General features: G+C 38.8%; 2 protein-coding genes across 2 annotated transcripts in view; both read right to left on the bottom strand.

Annotated features, from left to right (window-relative positions):
• Positions 1 to 4,445, bottom strand: part of LOC124254535 (mitotic checkpoint serine/threonine-protein kinase BUB1-like) — a 40,884-nt gene extending 36,439 nt beyond the window's left edge. The window contains exons 1-4 of the mRNA XM_046688350.1: positions 4,177 to 4,445; positions 2,698 to 2,757; positions 2,223 to 2,367; positions 891 to 1,087 (exon numbers count right to left, since the gene is read on the bottom strand). Of these exons, the coding sequence (XP_046544306.1) occupies positions 891 to 1,087; positions 2,223 to 2,367; positions 2,698 to 2,757; positions 4,177 to 4,322 (548 nt within the window). The 5' untranslated portion in view covers positions 4,323 to 4,445. The remainder of the gene's footprint in view (positions 1 to 890; positions 1,088 to 2,222; positions 2,368 to 2,697; positions 2,758 to 4,176) is intronic.
• A 14,445-nt stretch (positions 4,446 to 18,890) lies between these two features.
• Positions 18,891 to 20,850, bottom strand: part of LOC124254529 (ribosomal protein S6 kinase alpha-5-like) — a 55,752-nt gene continuing 53,792 nt past the window's right edge. Inside the window, exons 15-16 of the mRNA XM_046688343.1 lie at positions 20,192 to 20,342; positions 18,891 to 19,519 (exon numbers count right to left, since the gene is read on the bottom strand). Of these exons, the coding sequence (XP_046544299.1) occupies positions 18,891 to 19,519; positions 20,192 to 20,342 (780 nt within the window). The remainder of the gene's footprint in view (positions 19,520 to 20,191; positions 20,343 to 20,850) is intronic.

The raw sequence follows: 20,850 nt of genomic DNA, 5'->3' as shown, positions 1-20,850 counted from the left end.
CTTTGGGCGCTGATACAAAGGTTTTTCAGTTTGTTTCGTCCAGAATTTCAGGGTATTAGGAAACAGCCACACAGAACTTTCATCTGAGAAAATCACATTGTCCCAGTTGAAATTTCTATGCTGTAAGCACCAGTTCAACCTTCGCTCCTTTCGTTCAGGTTTCATGATTGGTGATGGAATTCTTCGACTTTTCTGCCAACCCATTGCATGCAGCTCAGTTCTAATTGTCTCCTTACAGACAGCCAGTTCCTCTATCAATCATATCCAGCCTTAAGTTTTCTTAACTCCTTCGTTTGTTTTTAGAAACAAGAATACCAAGCCGCCTCCTGTCACGACAGTCAATTTTCTGGGCCTACCTGTGCCTCCCTGGTGCTCAATGCCATATCCATTTGCAATATTTTTCAAAACACAATAAGCAGTGGACAAAGGGATGCCTGTTATACTTGAAATCACTTTAGCTGATCTGATGTATTGTTATAATACTTTAAAATGAACTTCCTCTTCTTTAAATCATCCATACTGAGGATCACTGAAAATGTCGTCTGCTAGCAAGTAAACAAAGGGGGATAACTCTTCACAAACTAATGAAAAAGGATTGACAGAGTTGTCTCTCGTGAATGAAATCAAGCACTTGATAGCTGGTCAAGGTTGTTTATACTAGAAATCCAATTAAACATATTCCTAAAATTCTCAATAATTTCTGGTCATACTATAAGATGAATTTGTGAAACTGGACCTTGATGAGCAAACAGTATGAATGTTGGGGATTTATAACCATTGTTGCAACATATTCAAAAAGGTTTCAATGGCAAGCATTATATGAAAACATTGCTCAAAAAGTGCTGTTTCCCAAAATAGTACAAAACTTTGTTCATTATCAAACAACTTACTGGTGTTTTCTAAGCAAGAATTCAGCAGGTTGAGCATTTCTTCGCAGCCCTTCTTGATAGATGGCATCTGCCTTCTTAGTATTCCCTGCATCCTCTAACACTGTTGCCCAGGCGTCATACAGGAAAGACACCTCACAACCAATTTTCTGGTCAAACATGAAGGCAAACATCTCTGCTGGATCCATGCAGAAGTTTGCCTGGAATTCAGAGTTCAGGTATTAGTCAATGCAAGTGTTGAGTGAATGAGTCTTTGCAATGGTCAGCAATTACAAGATATGTTATCATCAAAGCATCAGCGACTAACAAGCCTAAGCTGCATCAATTCATGAAGGAAGGAAACAACCAATCTGTGCATTAAGGTCCAGACTGGTCTCTAACCATCTTGAAAACCACAACAACTTTCCAAAAATCATGCATGATTACAAGGTAACCATGGTAAAATGATGTAAACTCAACCACTGCTCTAACACCTTTATGTAATGAACAATGCCTGTTTCTGTAAATCATGAACTAATCAACAGTGTTCACGAATGGTGTTTCAAAGTAACAGGACATTGGGTCCTGTAAGTTTCAGATGTCTGTCTGACCCATTGAAAATGCACAGGACCCATGGAATAAAATTAAACACACATTTCAGATTTAATATTTCTTACAATTAGCATCAAAATTATTAACATACATTAGATTTATAAACAGCAAACAAGTGTCACATGTCACATATAAAAACTTCAGTCAAAGTCATTGAGAAATATAGTCAGACAGTGGGGCTGGCGGGTTGTAGACTTCTGTCTGACCGTTGGCGAATCTGCCAGATTTGTCAGAGGGTCAGACGCTATTCGTGATCACTGATCAAACTAATTGTTATTAAATGAATCCTAAAATATCTTAATATATACTCATGGAAATGAATAAGGGAACACATGAAAGTACAAGTGTTCCTGTATTCTTTTCCAGAATTTCACCCACAGTGCAATACAAAGTTTTTTAAGAAACCTGGTAAAGACTGACTGACTGAGTTTGGTTTAACGCTGCTTTTAGCAATATTCCAGCAACATCACGGCGGGGGACACCAGAAATGGGCTTCTCACATTGTACCCAAGTGGGGAATTGAACCCGGGTCTTCGGCGTGACGAGCCAACGCTTTGACCACTAGGCTACCCCACCTGGTAAAGAATAAAGGAACACTGAGTATATATACCTAAAATTCACAAAGAAGAAGTATTCTAACATTCCACAGGCTGCACAGGAAGATAAGGAATTACTTTCTATTTGAGCTGTTTCTTTTCTAATAAACATGATAAAACAAGGAACAGATGACTGCCCAAAACTTACAAATTTAATCCAAGCATCAACATATCTGTGATCATTCTTGTATTTCTCTTCATCTTTAAAAATTGTAACACATCGCTCCAGCAGAGCTCTTAGTTTGCCCGCTTTGCCACCCTTTGGATACGCTTCATCCGTCCAGCGAATGTATCTGGTTGAAAAACATAAGCATAAGATAACAAACCTACAAACATGGCCAGTATGCAACAAATACAATCTGAAATGATAAATTGAAAATGTCAACTGTTTCATCATGTTCATGTTCTTTGAAGCTTTGTTCATAAACCACAGGTTCAAGGTGATGCAGAACAAATATATTTTAAAGTACATAATTTACTGTTAACAAACATTTCTCAACATTCAATGGACTGTATGAATTCCCTTTCAAGAATAACCTCAGTTCTGGGAATCATGATTTTCTAGACATGTAAGATATGTATGTTCTCAAAGAACACTATAAAAATTGAATTCTGTATCTTACCTGTCCCAGGTGTCAAGTGGATCGGAACCTGTATATGTCCGTAACTCACTTTCAAATACTCTGTAAGTAAGAAAGATATATTGCAATTCACTATATTCAGTCTTCAGCATGCGGAAAGACTTCTGCCTGTATCCCCCCTTAAATTTTATTCTAGATAGTCAAATCATATCACATGAATAATATTCGTCATCTGATAAGGATGAGTTTTAACATGTTTCATTAATTATATCTACATACTGATAGATATATCCAGCATCTAGAAATGTCACTCAAGAAATTTCTCCTCGTCGTTAAAATTTAGGGGGATACGGGCGGAAGTCTTACCAAAACTTGAACATGTGCAATTCTAAAAACAACAATGAAAACTAATCTTAATATCCAGTATACCATGAATACTTTGACACAGATTGAAATATTCCACATCTAATTATGAATATGACCGTACATACTTAAATGTAGACCCAAACAGAAGTATATATCAGTTTCAAACATCTTTATAACAATCAGCATGATCATGATGATCAGGTTAAGTCTCCACAGGTAAACAATAACGATAATTTAATAGATGCTAATAATAATAATAATAAATGCATATTTATAATGCGCCCCTTCCACACCCTAAGGCATGCTCAAAGCGCTACAGAATATTTACACTGGAGTATTTACAGATGAAGTTATACATAATATACTGAGAAAAGGTGGGTTTTAAGTCTGGACTTAAAAATGTCAATTGTGTCAGAGCTTTTACTTTTAAGGGCACATGGGAGAGAGTTCCAAAGCACAGGCATGGAGTAAGAGAATGATCGGTGTCCGAAGGATTTCAGTTTGTAGGATGGGATGACCAGTCAATTTTGTGTGTTTGAGCGCAAGATGCGTGCGGGGACATACGGATGTAGGAGTTCAGACAAGTAGGAGGGAGCCAAACCATGGAGGCACTTGTATGTCAGACAGAGGATCTTAAAGTCAATTCTGGCCCTAACTGGTAGCCAATGCAGTTCTTTCAACACTGGTGTTATATGGGAAAGTTTAGAAGTCTTGCTGATAATGCGGGCGGAAGTATTTTGGATCTTCTGAAGCTTATCAAGGAGTTTAGAACTGAGGCCTGAAAGGATGCTGTTACAGTAGTCAAGCCTAGATGTAACAAGAGCTCGAACAAGGGCTTGAGTTGCAGCAGTTGTCAGGTATTGCCGAATGTTACCAATGGATCTTAGGTGAAAGTAGCAGGTCCTGCTCAGACGGTTAACATGAGCATCCAGAGTCAAGGAAGAGTCGATGTGGACACCCAAATCCTTAACCACATCAGAGAATCTGACGTCAATAATAATTTTCTTGGACTATCTTTTTCCAGTCCTGGCAGCCAACACTTGATATACATTGATTAAAGACGGGCATGGGTGAAAAAGACCTTTGTTGTCATTCCAACAGCTTGGAAACCGTACCAACAATATTTTAAAACAAATGCATACAGTTGAAACTTACTGTTTTTGTTGTTTGATGACAACCATTTGATCATCCTGAGGCTGAAGCGCTACTGACAGCGAGGAGACATTGCGCCCTTGTTTCCGAGGTCTTACGTTTTCTTTGCTCAGTTCCCATTCATCAGAATATTCTTCCGTATGATTCATTGTTAAATGACTGAGAAAACAAGGCTACAAATACCAAATATCTTCTTTACAGGCCTTATTTTCGTTATTCCATTACCCCCAATTTAGTTTTGAAATGTCCGCTCCGCGCATGCGTAGATAGTCTTGAGGGAAGTCAAGCTAAACTGGTTCCACCGTTGATAGGCCAGTGCGCCAGTCCTGCTCGTACGCGCCGTTGCGGTTTTTGCGGACACAAACATTGACTGGGTTCTCGTCTATGTAAACGTATGGTATATATTTTAAAGTCTTGGTAAGTCTATCAATGGACATACCTTTTTATTTTGTTTTATAGGACAACTTGATCGTATATGAATATGATCTAGAAGTTATTACTCAAACTAATAATTATTTTCTTATTGACTTTTACCAGTCTAAGCAAAGACCCCTAGGTTGGAGAATGAGCACTGTACCAACCGATTATGTGAGGTTATTTCATGCCGATACCTCGAATGCATAATCGCTAACTTGGAAATTTTCTTCACATAGTGCTGATCTTCAATCTTCTTAGCATTAAAACGAAACAGAACAAATATCTCGATAATGCCACGTCACACCACAACTTATAATGGCACCAGTTTCATAAATTACCAGTTAATAAATTTGGTATGGTGGTTGATTCGGGCCATCACTGAAAATTCCAGGCGACATCCAGCGATGGCCCGAATCAGCCACCATAGTTTGGTGATGCAATGTCTTTACATTGTTATAAATTCAACCTCCTTTTTGGAAAGATTTGGGTTGCACTGTGGGAAGGGGGTACACGAAAAATGTTTCAATCCCTGTATTTAACTGTCAACACATATGAATCTTAATGGCATATCTCTTTGAATCAATGTACATTAAATATATACCAAAGTTTAAGGCTGTAGGTCATACATTGCATAAACAAGTAAATATGTACCAACAGCCTGCAGAGCAAATGTAGCATGTGCATGGAGAAGTGACCGCGTATGTTGTGACCTTAAAGCTAGAAAGGTAGAATGTAGTTTTTGTTGTTGAGTTAACTGCTTTGGAGGTCGCCTTCACCTGTTGGTATTTCGGCAGACTGTAGAATGTAGAATAATAATGAATATTTATGTATGGGTGGAGATTATATGACCACGTCGGGTCTAGGACAATTGCCACCCGGACAATTCCCACCTAGGACAATTCCCACCCAGGACAATTCCCACCCCAAAATAAAAATAACATGAAGAACATAGTTTAGTTTCAACAGTTATTCATTTTGACATAAATACCATATAAATATAAAAATTCATCAAAGTCAAATTTCTTTAATGTCACAATTTCAATATTTTATCAATTTCAATATTACACCAAAGTCAATATTTCCATATTTCAAAGCCTGGGTGGGAATTCTCCTCATCATTATTGTGAAAATAACTGGGTGGGAATTGTCCTGCTCCCGACCACGTCACACGCGTTTCAATCTCCGCCCACTCATGAATAATCATGACTATTCTACACTTAAGACCATTCTAGCTTTAAGTCACAACACACGTACATTCTTCTTATCTGGTATTCTGTATATGTAAACACTATCAAGGCACGTAGACAATTATAATTAATAATGGAGTTTTTATGTAGATACCATATTTCTATTGATCTTTGCGTGAATGATATGTATGGCATCAAATGTCGTAAAAGATATGTGCTGGATGAAAAAGCGTAAAAGATATGTGTGACGTGTAAAAACGTAAAAGATACGCGCGTCATGAAATAGCTCAAAAGATGTGTGTCATGAAACAGCGTAAAAGATTATTATAATATTACTAAAATGTGTGCAGCTGAAATGTCAAATAGAGTCGATATGCTTTACCAATTCTGGTCTTCTTATCATTCTGAGTTCATGTTAATGTACCGCCTCCGTGGTGTAGTGGTTAGAGCGTCCGCCCGGAGAGCGGAAGATCGCAGGTTCGATCCCCGACCGCATCATACCAAAAGACATTAAAATATGGTACTTGTTGGTCCCTGCCTGGCGCTCGGCATTAATGGGTACAACAAGGACTGGTCGACTCGGAGTCAGTATAATGTGTCTGAGTGGGTATTCATGCTTCACTGCGGCATGGTATCTCAGTGGGCTAGCACTATAAAACCAGCTTCAGTCTGGGCTAGTACAAGGGCACATATTCATGCTTCACTGCGGCATGGTATCTCAGTGGGCTAGCACTATAAACACCAGCACGTTCAGTCTGGACGCAAAGAATCACAACCTTTAAATATGCAGGTGCACATACACATACACACGCATGCACGTCGTCATATGAGCGAAATATTCTCAAGCACGACGTTAAACCCAATTTCACCTCACCTCCCTCACCGGCTTTTACAAGCCCGCACTCATACACATACACGCATGCACGTCGTCATCACCTTCTTAAGCCTCACCTCACCTCACCTCACCTCACCTCACCTCACCTCATGTAAATGTATTGTGTGATTGATAACTGTATTTACTTTGAAATATAAGTTTTAATATGAAAACAATAAAACATAACTACGCCAGTAGTCACTTTAGACCAATAGCAAATAGGCAAAACCCCTTTCATAATGTACTCTTTAAAAAGTAGGGGAACCTGAACTTTCAATTTGTATAATAAGTATAAGCGTTAACAAACTTTTCAAGGACAGACACGCACCAACATGTCTCTTTATCGCCATCCCTAAACACAACGCATGGAATGCACGTGCACAACGCAGTAGCACCATACACGTGCATAGGGTGTGTTCTTGATGTTGACAGTTTTCAAGAGTGAGTGAGTTTAGTTTTACGCCGATTTTAGAAATATTCCAGCAATATCACATCGGGGGACACCAGAAATGTTCTTCGAACATTGTACCCATGTGGGGTTTTCAAGAAGGTCGATAAATAACTGTAGACCATTAATTTTGACAATCATCTTGCATCACACAGTTGTTAGTGTTTGTTTCTAGCCGATTTTTGTTGTTTGAAAATGAAAATCGTACACATGCAAATCTCACGTCATACACCAATCATCTTTCAAGAGCGATTACTGTACAAACAACTATGGTCATAAGGAAGTGCAAGTAGTAAAACACTCTCAAAACATTCATTATTATCATAACAACATTGATTGACTCAGATATATCTCCCAATTTTTCAATCGTGAATTCAAAATGAAGTTCCCCTACTTTTTTAAGAGTATATATCAAAATATAGATGAAGCTGGGAAGGCGCTGAAGGTTGCCTTGTATTATGTCCGATTATGTCTCACACGATTAGATCTAGAAAATGCCATTGAACCAATTCTAAAAGCGGCAAGTGTCCTTGGTAACGTTACCGTTGCCTTGGTTAGGATGATCCCAATGTCTCTTTCATCGCATTAATGATATAAAACGTAGAATTGATTTTTGGATTTCTTGGAATTTTGGTAGGAGAGAAATGCTCTTGACGATCTGTAAGATATGTATACACAAAGAACTTAGTTAAGCACCCCCTGACATATGTCACGATTGAATGAGCCCCGGTCTTAACCCTTTGGAGCATATCTGGGACATGATTGGTCGTCGTGTGCAACAAAGGGATCCTCCTGTACAGAACCTGGCCCAATTGGAAGCTGCTCTACAGGAGGAATGGCGTAGACTGGCCCTTCTGAGGATCAGGAGGCTGACAGGTGGTATGAGGAGAGTGCTGGCTGTCATACAGTCACATGGAGGTTACACTAGAGTCTTGGTATTGACCTTGAATCGTGTAAGACACGCAAAATGACATTTTGAATGTTCACATTCACCAATAAATTCAACATTCCAGGGCCATACTTGTACAGACATGGTTTTGTATGAAAATCAGTGGGGCTTTTTTAAATGAGCAATTATCATCATAAAAGCAACATGGATTCCAATCATTTTGTCGTTTTTAATGAGTCAAAGGGTCATACGGGTCACAAAAACTCATGTTTTTCCATCGTGGTCACCACGAGAAGTTTATACACAAGGTGAAGACTAGGTGAACAGGGACCGCGTGTAGAGGTGAATACGTTAAAACATGGTGAAGACTTGGTGAACAGGGTGTAGAGAGGCGCTCAAGGTGAACTGGGTGTAACAAGGACTGGTCGGTAGTCGGAGTCACAAGGTGATACTGGTGAACTGGGTGTAGAGAGACGTACACATGGTGAAGACTGCGGTGAACAGGGGGCTAGAGACGTACACAAACCAGCTTCAGGGTGTAGAGAGACGTACACACAAGGTGAAGACTAGGTGAACAGGGTGTCAGAGAGACGTACACAAGGTGATTCTCGTACACAAGCAGGGTGTAGAGAGACGTACACAAGGTGAAGACCCAGGTGAACAGGGGTGTTACACAAGGTGAAGACTAGGTCTGTTACACAAGGTGAAGACTAGGTGAACAGGGTGTAGTATATTTGCAAAAACACAGGGGATGGTTAGTTATGTTCTTTGTGTATATTATGATACTAGCACGTTCTATTCGGACTGCTGTGATATACACTAACTTAATTGATATATGAACATGAACGTAACATCTTGCCAGGGCTGAATCGGAAGCTGGTTTAAGATGATTGAAAACGGACTTACTTTGGTTTCTAAATACTCATACATATATACTCTGAACACAGATGTCCACGCAAAGATAAATGACCCGAGGGTGTTACACACAGTTATGAAAATTGAAAAGCCGCGTAAATAAGAGGCAAGTGAAAAGCGAAAACATGGCACTGATGACAGCTGCTGTAGGCAACAATTAATGCCATCGGCCAACTGCAGACAGGTGACTCGACTTCTGCAGTAGCGACATCACGTCCCACAGTCATAGAACAGTTGACACAAGCACGAGACTCCCATGGGGGCGATACTAGGATTCATTACCGAAACGTCGACCTTCTAAACCCTATGGGTCGACGTTTCGGTAAGACACGATACAAGAGATCGTGAATAGATGACCTTCACCCTGACATTCGATTGTTTCTTGTGTGCCTCGGTCAGTGTCAATGACTCCTGTTGAATATTTACATATTACATATTACATAATATTACATATTACATAAAGTAAACATCTGAAGAAACATTTTCGGTCGAGTTTAGTTCTTATAGTTCATCGTTACATATTACACCTGATGTTCCTAGTTCATCGTTACATATTACACCTGATGTTCCTAGTTCATCGTTACATATTACACCTGATGTTCCTATAGTTCATCATTACATTACACCTGATGTTCCTATAATTCAGTTTAGTTCTTATAGTTCATCGTTACATATTACACATGATGTTCCTAGTTCATCTGTGCATATTACACCTGATGTTCCTATTGTTAACCTTTACATATAGAACCTGATGTTCCTAGTTCATCTTTCAATATTACACCTGATATTCCTATTGTTAACCATTACATATTACACCTGATATTCCAAGTTTCATCTTTACATATTACACCTGATGTTCCAATAGTTCATCTTTACAAATTACACCTGATATTCCTATTGTTAACCATTACATATTACACCTGATATTCCAAGTTTCATCTTTACATATTACACCTGATGTTCCTATAGTTCATCATTGCATATTACACCTGATGTTCCTATAATTCATCTTTACATATTACACCTGATGTTCCTAGTTCATCTATGCATATTACACCTGATGTTCCTATAGTTCATCATTACATATTACACCTTATGTTCCTATAATTCATTGTTACATATTAGACCTGATGTTCCTATATTCATCTTTACATATATACACACCTGATGTTCATATAGTTCATCTTTACAGTTTACACCTGATGTTCCTGGTTCATATTTCAATATTACACCTGATGTTCCTATAGTTCATCTTTCAATTCATCGTTACACACCTGATGTTCCCTGATGTTCCTATAGTTCATCTTTCAATATTACACCTGATGTTCCTAGTTCATCTTTCAATATTACACCTGATGTTCCTATTGTTAACCTTTACATATTGCACCTGATGTTCCTATTGTTAACCTTTACATATTACACCTGATGTTCCTGGTTCATCTTTCCACACTACACCTGATATTTCTGAAGTTCATCGTTCCATATTACCTGATATTCCAATAGTTGATCTCTGCATATTAAACCTGATGTTCCTGTAGTTCTCAGAGGACTAGCACCTAAAACGGGCATCTATCTGGAATAGTACAATATGTTTGCTTACAGCGAATATTCTCATAGTTCATCTTTCCATGGGAAATCTTCAACATGGTTCTTCGCCAACACCCTAAAAACACAAGTGGAGCAAGAGAATATGAACACAACAAAACAAAACTTCAGGAACATTCTTAGATCCAGTTTATTTACATCTCTTTAAGCTGTACACACACTTCTGACTTCCCGCAAGTAGAAAAAGTGTATCAAATATACGGAAGAAGTACTAAAATACCAGATCAAGTGCTCAGCCTGGAGGATATACACAATAAATATTATAAACATCCATTTACTATTACAGTCGTATTTACAATCTATATATATTACTGTAACAAATTGTCATAAAAATGAAATTACAATTGTGTGCACATAGACATATGCTATTGTATATTCATACAATACTTGCTGTTACTGGCATAAGCTTAACACGATGCCAGCTCAAACAGTCAAACATTGTAAAACCATATAAAAGGTGTTACTAAAACTTTAACCTGTAAAAGTGAAAGTGGCGTTTAAGAGCGTTTTTGTAATAGGGCTTTTATGCTAAAGATATGGTAAATCTGACAACCACATCGCAAGATGTATTTGGCATCATCCACACATGCAAACCCCAGAGGTCATGCATCCGTCACTGTTGTCATGGAAACATGAAGACACTGAATGCATGTTGGCACATTATGCGAATGTAATATACTATGTCCTCAAAAACCCTCAAGCTAATTCACAGGTAATGAAATATACTTGCAAGAAAACCAGCAGAAACATGGTCACTCTGAGTGGGAACTGTGTTGTCACAGTAATGGTTTAATCGTATATCCATCGTGTACAGACAGCATCCTATATGCATCACAGCAAAGTCACATCCTTGAACCAACAGACCTGTCCCGTCCCAAACATCCACATGAAGTACTCCAGTCACATCCTGTTCCTGACAGTCACATCCTGTTCCTGACAGTCACATCCTGTTCCTGACAGTCACTCCATAACCCACAGACACATCCCATGCCTCTCCGCTGCATCCTGTCCTGACAGTCACTCCATAACCCACAGCCACATCCAATGCCTCTCAGCTGCATCCTGTCCTGACAGTCACTCCATAACCCACCAACACATCCAATGCTTCACAGACACATCCTGTCCTGACAGACGCTCCATATCCCACAGCCACATCCAATGCCTCACAAGTACATCCTGTCCTCACAGCCGCTCCAAAGCATACTGTCAAACCTTTGTCCCACAGCCACATCCCATCACTCAGATACCCGTGAAGATCCGGGTTAGAATGAACCTTCAGTAACCCATGCTTGTCGTAAGAGGTGACTAACGGGATCGGGTGGTCAGGCTTGCTGACTTGGTTGACACATGTCATCAGGTTCCCACAATGCGCAGGTTGATGTTCATGCTATTGATCACTGGATTGTCTGGTCCAGACTCATTTATTTACAGACTGCCACCATATAGCTGGAATATTGCTGAGTGCGGCGTAAAAACTAAACTCAATCACCCCATCACTCAGAGCCACATCCACTTCCTCAAAGCCACGACTATTTGTCCATGGCTTTACCCTGTTCCTCAAAGCAATTCTAACCCCTAATACATACATCCTCCATCTATATACCACACACATAACGTACTGGTACACCCAACTTATTCACTTACATAGATCTGCACCAACACCAAGCACACCTTAACACAAAGACCAGGAGCTGTATGGTTCAACACTTCCATCAAGTTAGCTGACACTGTTGGGAACTCTCTCTACCAGACACACAAACTGTTGTTCAAATACCAGCGATGCAGGCTACGGTTTCCATCCTCCTTCTAACATTATGTACATTTGCATATTCATGTCAGAGATCATCATAAAAGATTCGTAGTCAAGAAAATCCTAAAGAGATCACACTGAAATTATTACAGATCGACCAGCACATCACTTACTCCTGGGTCAGTCTCTAATAAGTTCATATCTTGCTGGTCACTTCAGACACATATCACATTTCATTCCAGTGCCTTTAAGCAGGTAAATACCAAGCTGTGGCATACACTGAAAGTGTAACAAGTGTCACAGGTGTCACAATATCTGTAACATATGTCACAGGTGTTACACAATATCTGTAACAAATCTCACAGGTGTTACACAATATCTGTAACAAATGTCACAGGTGTTACATATCTGTAACAAATGTCACACGATATCTGTAACATATGTCATGCAATATATGTAACAAGTGTCACAGGTGTCATACAATATCTGTAACAATGTCACAGGTGTCACACTATATCTGTAACAAATGTCACAGGTGTAATGCAATATCTGTAACAAGTGTCACACAATATGTCACAGGTGTAACACACCATATGTAACAAATATCACAGGTGTCACGCAATATCTGTAACAAATGTCACGCAACATCTGTAACAAATGTCACAGGTGTCACGCAATATGCCACAGGTGTAACACACCATATGTAACAAATATAACAGGTGTCACACAATATCTGTAACAAATGTCACAGGTGTCATGCAATATATGTAACAAATGTCACAGGTGTCACACAAATCTGTAACAAATGTCACAGGTGGCATGCAATATCTGTAACAAATGTCACACAAATCTGTAACAAATGTCACAGGTTTCACGCAATATCTGTAACAAATGTCACAGGTGTCATGCAATATCTGTAACAAATGTCACACAAATCTGTAACAAATGTCACACAATATCAGTACAGTTCACAAATGTCACAGTATTTGTATACCAACACATGTCCCAGGTGTAAAACAATATTCTGTTTGTTAACAAATGTCACAGGTGTTACGAAATATTTGAATAATGATCTTAAGAACCTGCTGAATTATTAGCGAAGTAGATACAATGCCAGCTGTGATGCCATAGCCACCATCGTGTATTTTTAGGTGAAGTCTAGCTGTAGTTCCTTGACCTTTGATGTATCTTGCCTAATGAAAGAGTGGGATAGAAACCAATTCTTGCTGGTAAGGAACACAGTAAATTGAGTTGCATTGAACAGTACCTGACATTACATCAAGCAGGTTATAGATGCTTACCACTTTTGAAAAACACAAATTGTTCTTACAGGCCACAGGTAATAACTTTGTCACTTTTGGATTAAACCTTGTAGCTGTGATTGCCTTGCACCATGGGGACACATCAAATTGCCTTCAAACTAGGGCTGGGACGACGTCCAAATTTTCTATCCAGGTACCCCCACCCCCTATTACCCTACCCAACCCGGATACCCATTATGTTAATTCTTCACATCAAATTTGTAAGAAATGTCAATATTTTCTTCAGCTCGGAGGCTAAAATGTTGATTTTTTTTCAATATCTTAATCATGTATTATATTCAAAAGAGGTGAATGTAATTATGTCTAAATCTTCAATGACAATATAACCTTTTAATCAAGAAAGAGTAACATATTACATTGTTTAATCTATTAGTCACATCATCATAACAGGTCTGGGGTACCCGGGTCCAATCCATTATCCACCCGTCCCGTGTATCCGGGTTCCGTCCCAGCCCTACTTTAAACATCACCTTGTTCGATAAGGACCAACTTTATGGATGAACAACTTCTTTATTCAGGTTGTTCATCCATAAAGTTGGTCCTTATCACTCTCTCCAACTTTCAGAAATGCCACTCAAGGAACACCTTGTTCACCTGTAGGAGGATCGCCCAGCCTAGTTTCATCATGTCATCCACACCACCTGCTTTCATAGTTTGAGTTTGAGCCAGACTTTTTTTTTTCTCTCTGGTTTACACATTTCTTTTTGACCAAAGATTCAGTTCAATAGAAAATATAATAATAAATAATAACAATCCAATTTAAAATATTCTATTTAATTCTTATAAGTAGGCAGCTATGTATGTGGTTGGATATGGTGAAGAGAATTTAGAGTTACCTCCCTTCTGTATTGTATGTCACATTTCATGAAGTGTTTAGAAATTCTTAAGATGAATTTCCAACAGGTTTTAACTGTAGTTGAATGATTTATTCATATTAATAGTCCCAGTAAATGAGCATGTTATTTAAAAACTTATTGTGAGCACGATGAAAACACACTGCTTTTCATTTTATAATACTGTTTCACATTTTAAGGATCTGGAGACAGTGCATTTGTAAACCAGTTTTAAAAAAAGAAGTCTGGCCTTATCTTCAACAGTTAGATATGAAATAACAAACACAAGGTGACTCTTACTAACTAGAACCTACACTGTTTACACAACAACCATGTGCAGGTCGACAGCAATGTGGTTTGGGACATTACCACCTTATCTAGTAACTAACTATGCTTGAATTGGCAAACTTGCAATGCACATAACAATTTGTGTAACGACATGAAACTACCAAACTAATTTTTATTGTTTGCCCTACAATATTACTATACTGTTAGGAATGATAGAAAAATACCAATAATATCACCAAAAGTATAACAATCGATAGTTTCAAAAGTTGAAATTAGTTCATATTTTATGCATTTCAAACCTGCCTGTTTGGTTGAATAGCTGGGATTACGCCAACTTCAGATTAGAGTTACTTCCCCTAGGTTTGAGTAGCAACAGAGAGGAACATGGCCCTGTTGACCATGTTGACAACTATCGCAAACCCATTGCTATGGTGTGGCAACTATTGCAATACAGTTGCAATAGTGAAGATAACTGGCATAGTCACCCCTACATGACAATATTGCACTACCAGTGATACACTGGACCAAGGAGACGCTCTTAAGAACACGTGCCCCTCTTGCCTTTCAAAGACTAGTTTAACTTACTTTCATGTGACATTAAACAATACCACAAGTAACAATCTTACTCAAAGATCATGCACAAGAACTTACCTGAAAATATGTAAAAGTTAATTCTTTACAAATAATATCAAAAATAGTAATTTCATCTTTTGTACATTTGTAAAAAGAGGTATTCCATTCCAGGGGATTAAGAGCCCTCTTATGGCGCTAGTTAGAGAATCAGTCCTTATATAGGGCCACACAAAACAATGAATTGTATCGGCCTACTTCTGTATACTACGCAAAACAAGTCAAAGACCACCTGAATCTTTCATATTAATAGAGTCAATCTGTCATGGTATAATAGTGAGTCAGTGAATGAGTGTATTTTTACGCCGCTTTTTAGCAGTATTCCAGCAATATCACGTCCAGGGGCACCAGAAATGGGCTTCATATATTGTACCCACATGGGGAATCGAACCGGGTCTTCCGCTTGACAGGCGAATGCTTTAACCACAAGGCTACCCAACAGCCCCTTGGTATAACTGACTGACTGACTGACTGAGTTTGGTTTTACGCTGCTTTTAGCAGTATTCCAGCAATATCACGGCGGGGGGCACCAGAAATGGGCTTCATATATTGTACCCACATGGGGAATCGAACCGGGTCTTTGGCGTGACAGGTGAATGCTTTAACCACAAGGCTACCTAACAGCCCCATGGTATAACAGATAAGCTACAGTAATATATATGACATAACTGGGTGGTCATTTTGTCATATTATGACAGACTCGCAACAGTAATATGAAAGCGTCAGGAAATCCCTAACCTCTTTTGAGAAGAGTATGTGTAACATTAGCACTTGTAGCAAGGCACAGACGTTTGATAAATTGTGCTCTGTTCAGACATGTGCCATCAGACTTGCTGTATCTGAGTGTTCTATCCACTATACAGCAACTCTTTGACAAGCAGCTGACATTAACAGGAACGTCATCTGATGTTCTATGGAACATATTCAGAAGAATGTTACTCTAACTGAAGGGAAACCCTAAAACGATCAAATCATCTACACAGAAAGCTTCTGTCACCAACACATATTTCCACTTCATGAATTAATAGTTCCAGAAGGCATTAAGATATATAACAAGTCTGAACTTCAAAAAGATAAATAGTAACAATATCACATCAATTTATTTTTGAAAGTGATGTAAAAGTCAATAAATAGTTGTATCTTATACACAATTCATTAACAATTTTTAAAAATAAACTTATGTTCTAAAAGACAAATCAGAGTCAAAACGATAAAGGATTCATGTTACAAAGCTAATACCTTACAACAGTCTAAACACAGGTTCGTCAACAAGAAGATCATCTGCTAAGCTGCTGCAGAACATTGATCAGGGCGGTCAACTTAACAACACTGACATCCCACCTACCTCCCATAGTACAAAGTAGGCAAAACAAGTATTCACCAGGAGCCATAATCTCCCTTCTCCTCTTCCTTAAAAGATCTCATGTTTCTGGTTTCAACATTTTCAAACCGGTATCTGGTCATTCTTTCCAGATCATAAACAAGGGCAGATAACTCTAATTAGCCAACCTAAAAGCAAAAACAGTAACAAACTTTCAAGCTATTAAAAACCATGACTGATACATTTGGCAAGATTTAAAACATTTGAAAAATCATCATACCTTAAAAACGAAACCAAAAACCAGGAACATGAGACGTGTCGATTGATAAAATTTGAAGGTATCCTAAAGGTGCAAGATCAGATTTTATAAGTTTCTTCATGTGATTTCCTTTTGATTTTGGAACATGAATCTCAAATTGTGACATTTACTTCCACAGCTTGGTGATAAAATATTCTTATTCAGGCCAGGTATGTCCTTCAGCCAAATTCAGATACATCCTGAGATATTGCAGTAATCAAGCATCTCCACACTATCTGACCAAGGCTGATCCAAAACCATCCTGATGCCAATCTAATAAGACAGGTTATCAGATCTTGCAGCTGTTGATCAAAGAAATACAAAGTCTCCAAACACAATCCAAGCCTCCACAGAATATCAACTGATTGGTCTGTTATCAACTATTTCTTCATTACAATATGCCAAATCCAAACCTATTCTCAATCAACTAAAATCTGATCTCGTAGCTTTAGTAAGGAGCAATATGCAATGACAATGTAAAAGTGTAAAATCTTTGCCTTTCCAATATCTTCATTCTTCCCTGATTCTCAGCAAATCCATGATACCTTATAAGGGATATGCCAACAAGCACAGATAAGGCACTATACACAGTCAATAATCAAACAAAGAGTGGGTGGCAAGGTATTACATAGATATTTACAAGACTTATCTCCCTTATATAACAAGACTCCTACAGCCACTAGGGGGCAGTGTTAGGAGAGAAGCTTGACCTTGAGCAGTGTGTGAAACAGCCATGTGCCTGCCGAGTCATGTCTAGCCAAAAATCAGTTCGACTAAAGATTTTGATATTTCAACAATCTACTGAATTCTTAATGTGATTTTTATATGCAAATCTATAATGTTCTCCCAATTCTTTAGATCAATATGAAAATACAAAATGAAATTAATATCCAGGCGCAGAGTTATCTCCCTTCACAATATTTGACTTATGACTTAGGGTTTATATAAACTTATTAATACCTTCTCAGAATATAATATTTATAAAAATCCCCACATTTTTCTGCTAGTAAAACTGGCTAGTATGTTTCATGACTAGCTAGCAATATTTTGAGACTATTTCACACACTAGCCTTGAGAAGCTTCATGTTGCCTTTGTGAAGATCTCATTATGATCATGGTATAAATAGATATAGAAAGAGTTGAAAGCACGAGATGAAAACTGTTAATTTACAACAGATGAGGTCATAGACAGGTAGATATTATGCAGCATTAGCAAAAATTCCCTGCAGACTTTTAACCAAATGTATGACATATTGTAAGTGAACATACCAGTGTTGAACAGTTTCAATGTCCTGATCAGAAGTTTTAATTTGTAAACCAGTTACTATAGCTACAGTCCGTTTGAGTCAGAAACGGACTGATGAATTGCAAATTTTATCATTGTACAAAATTGCCACATAAATATAAATAGTACACATGTTTATCATTTACGAATACCCATTTTCTTATATCTGAAAATTTTCCGACTCCATCAAAAAGTTGTGCAAGCTTCTCAACAGCTTTCTTATATTTGAAAATTAAACAACTTTTTTTGGTGGAGTCCGGAAAATTTTCATATATATAAGAAAGCTGTTGGGTATTCGTAAATGATAAACATGTGTACTATTTATATTTATGTGGCAATTTTGTACAATGATAAAAATTGCAATTCATCGGTCCGTTTCTGACTCAAATGGACTGTACAATGGTGAGAAATGAAGTCAAGGGGAGACAACTCATGTAAACACTTCACAGGGCACCAGCTCCCACCAAATCTTAGATATGTGTTCTAGGAGTAAGACACTAACAATACATTAAAATGGAATAGATTCTGAAAAAAAAGCAACATATCATTTATAAACCATGACCACGGGTCATTATCACAGATCCTCTAATCATCAATAACAATAGTATCAGTCCGTATTCGTTTGGTGGAACCATTTTTCGATTTGTCTTCAGCATTAGTTCTGGAAGAGGGGGAATGTGTTAGCAATGATTATACAATCGTCATCTTCATCCTCTTCCGCCAGACGTTGTTCAATGTCCAACTTGCGTTTGATACCGCGAGTCATGTGCACTTCAACCTCTGGAGCGTCGGTCGAGTTTATATGAATCACTCTCTCCTTGGAGGTTGAGGACAAAGGGCTGTCCACTCTGGGCGCGCCACCCTTCTGGGGCACAAAGCCCATACTGGACATGGATCCCTGAGAGGTACTGGAGGTGTTTGAGGTGTTCGAGTGAGTCCTCACCGGCGACTGCCGCACTGGAGACTGTGTCAGCCCCGATGAAACAGTCGAACTAGAATTATTACTGTCTGTAGAACTACTACGATTGTCTGTTGAGCTTTTCTTAGCTCGACGTCGTTTGGCTAATGGGGCAGTGGCAACATCTTGAAGCCTGAAGCCCTCTTTAGTAGCCATGTGAAAAGCATCCATTGTTACAGACAACTGCACATTGACTGAGCCGGAGAGAACGCCAGGAGTCTTGAGCGGTGTGTGAGAGAAGACCTGTGAGTTGCTGCCGTTGACCCAATCGTTCTTCTGCAGATCTGACATTGTCAAACGCTTCCTTGGTTCCACACGCAATAAACCTGCAAAGAACAAAGTTTATTAACTTCTTAACATACACTCTCCTACCCAGAGTTCCATGCGGCAAGCCACCATAGTACCTCTGATAAAGGAGTCCTGTGAGCATCAGTGACATAATGCTGTATAATGTTAAAGTCTATACAAGTACAAGTGAGTACAAGACAAACCAGGAATTGAAAGTTGAAGTGAGTGAGTTCGGTTTTATGCCACTTTGAGGAATATACCAGCAATTTTGCATGTTGTACTTGTATGGGGAATAGAACCTAGATTATCGAGGTGACTAGCCAGTACTTTTACCTCTAGGCTCCCCAATCACATAAGCAGTAATTGATCTTTGCATAATGAAAGCCACACTGCCCAGTCCCCATTTCAGCTCTTGCTAGATGAAATATCGAGGACCAATTTTGACCTCAAATCCAGATAGGACCATAGCAAAATATTGACAGTTAATTTATTGAAGAGAGGACTATTGGGAGACAGTGACAAAGGACATCAATAACATTAAAAGAAGGGTGAAAGACCAGCAGTTTTTAATCATGTAAACACAGCAATATGCCAGGTGTAATGGATGGAATATACAGTCTTGTGAGATGGAACAGCGATCAATAGTTAATCATAGATGCCATGAGCCAAGTTCGGGCTAGTGGACAGAGAATACACAGTACATTGCTTACCCTTTATAAGTCTTTTAGCTGGCTCTGACACAGACTTCCATTCAGGCAGGGACAAGTCAAACTCTCCTCCCTTGATTCTTGACATGATTGCCTCTGCAGTGTCATCACGACTCTGAGCCTGGAAGGGCGCCTTCCCAGACAACATAGTGTACTGCAAGATCAAGCAGGTGTGTTGATACAGGTAGTGCAGATAATCAAGCAGGTGTGTTGATACAGGTAGTGCAGATAATCATGCGGGTATATTGATACAGGTAGTGCTGATAATCATACAGGTATATTGATACAGGTAGTGCAGATAATCAAGCAGATGTGCTGATACAGGTAGTGCAGATAATCAAGCAGATGTGCTGATACAGGTAGTGCAGAGGTAGTGCAGATAATCTTGCAGGTATATTGATACAGGTAGCGCAGATAATCATACAGGTATATTGATACAGGTAGTGCAGATAATCAAGCAGATGTGCTGATACAGGTAGTGCAGATAATCAAGCAGGGTGTGTTGATACAGGTAGTGCAGATAATCATGCAGGTATATTGATACAGGTAGTGCTGATAATCAAGCAGGGTGTGTTGATACAGGTAGTGTGGATAATCAAGCAGGGTGTGTTGATACAGGTAGTGTGGATAATCAAGCAGATGTGCTGATACAGGTAGTGCAG

Source organism: Haliotis rubra, unplaced genomic scaffold (assembly GCF_003918875.1).
Source record: "Haliotis rubra isolate DU_JTF1 unplaced genomic scaffold, ASM391887v1 Scf574, whole genome shotgun sequence".
Classification (NCBI taxonomy): Eukaryota; Metazoa; Mollusca; class Gastropoda; order Lepetellida; family Haliotidae; genus Haliotis; species Haliotis rubra.
The sequence above is the reverse complement of the archived record's forward strand: the minus strand, read 5'-3'. Positions and strand labels throughout refer to the sequence as shown.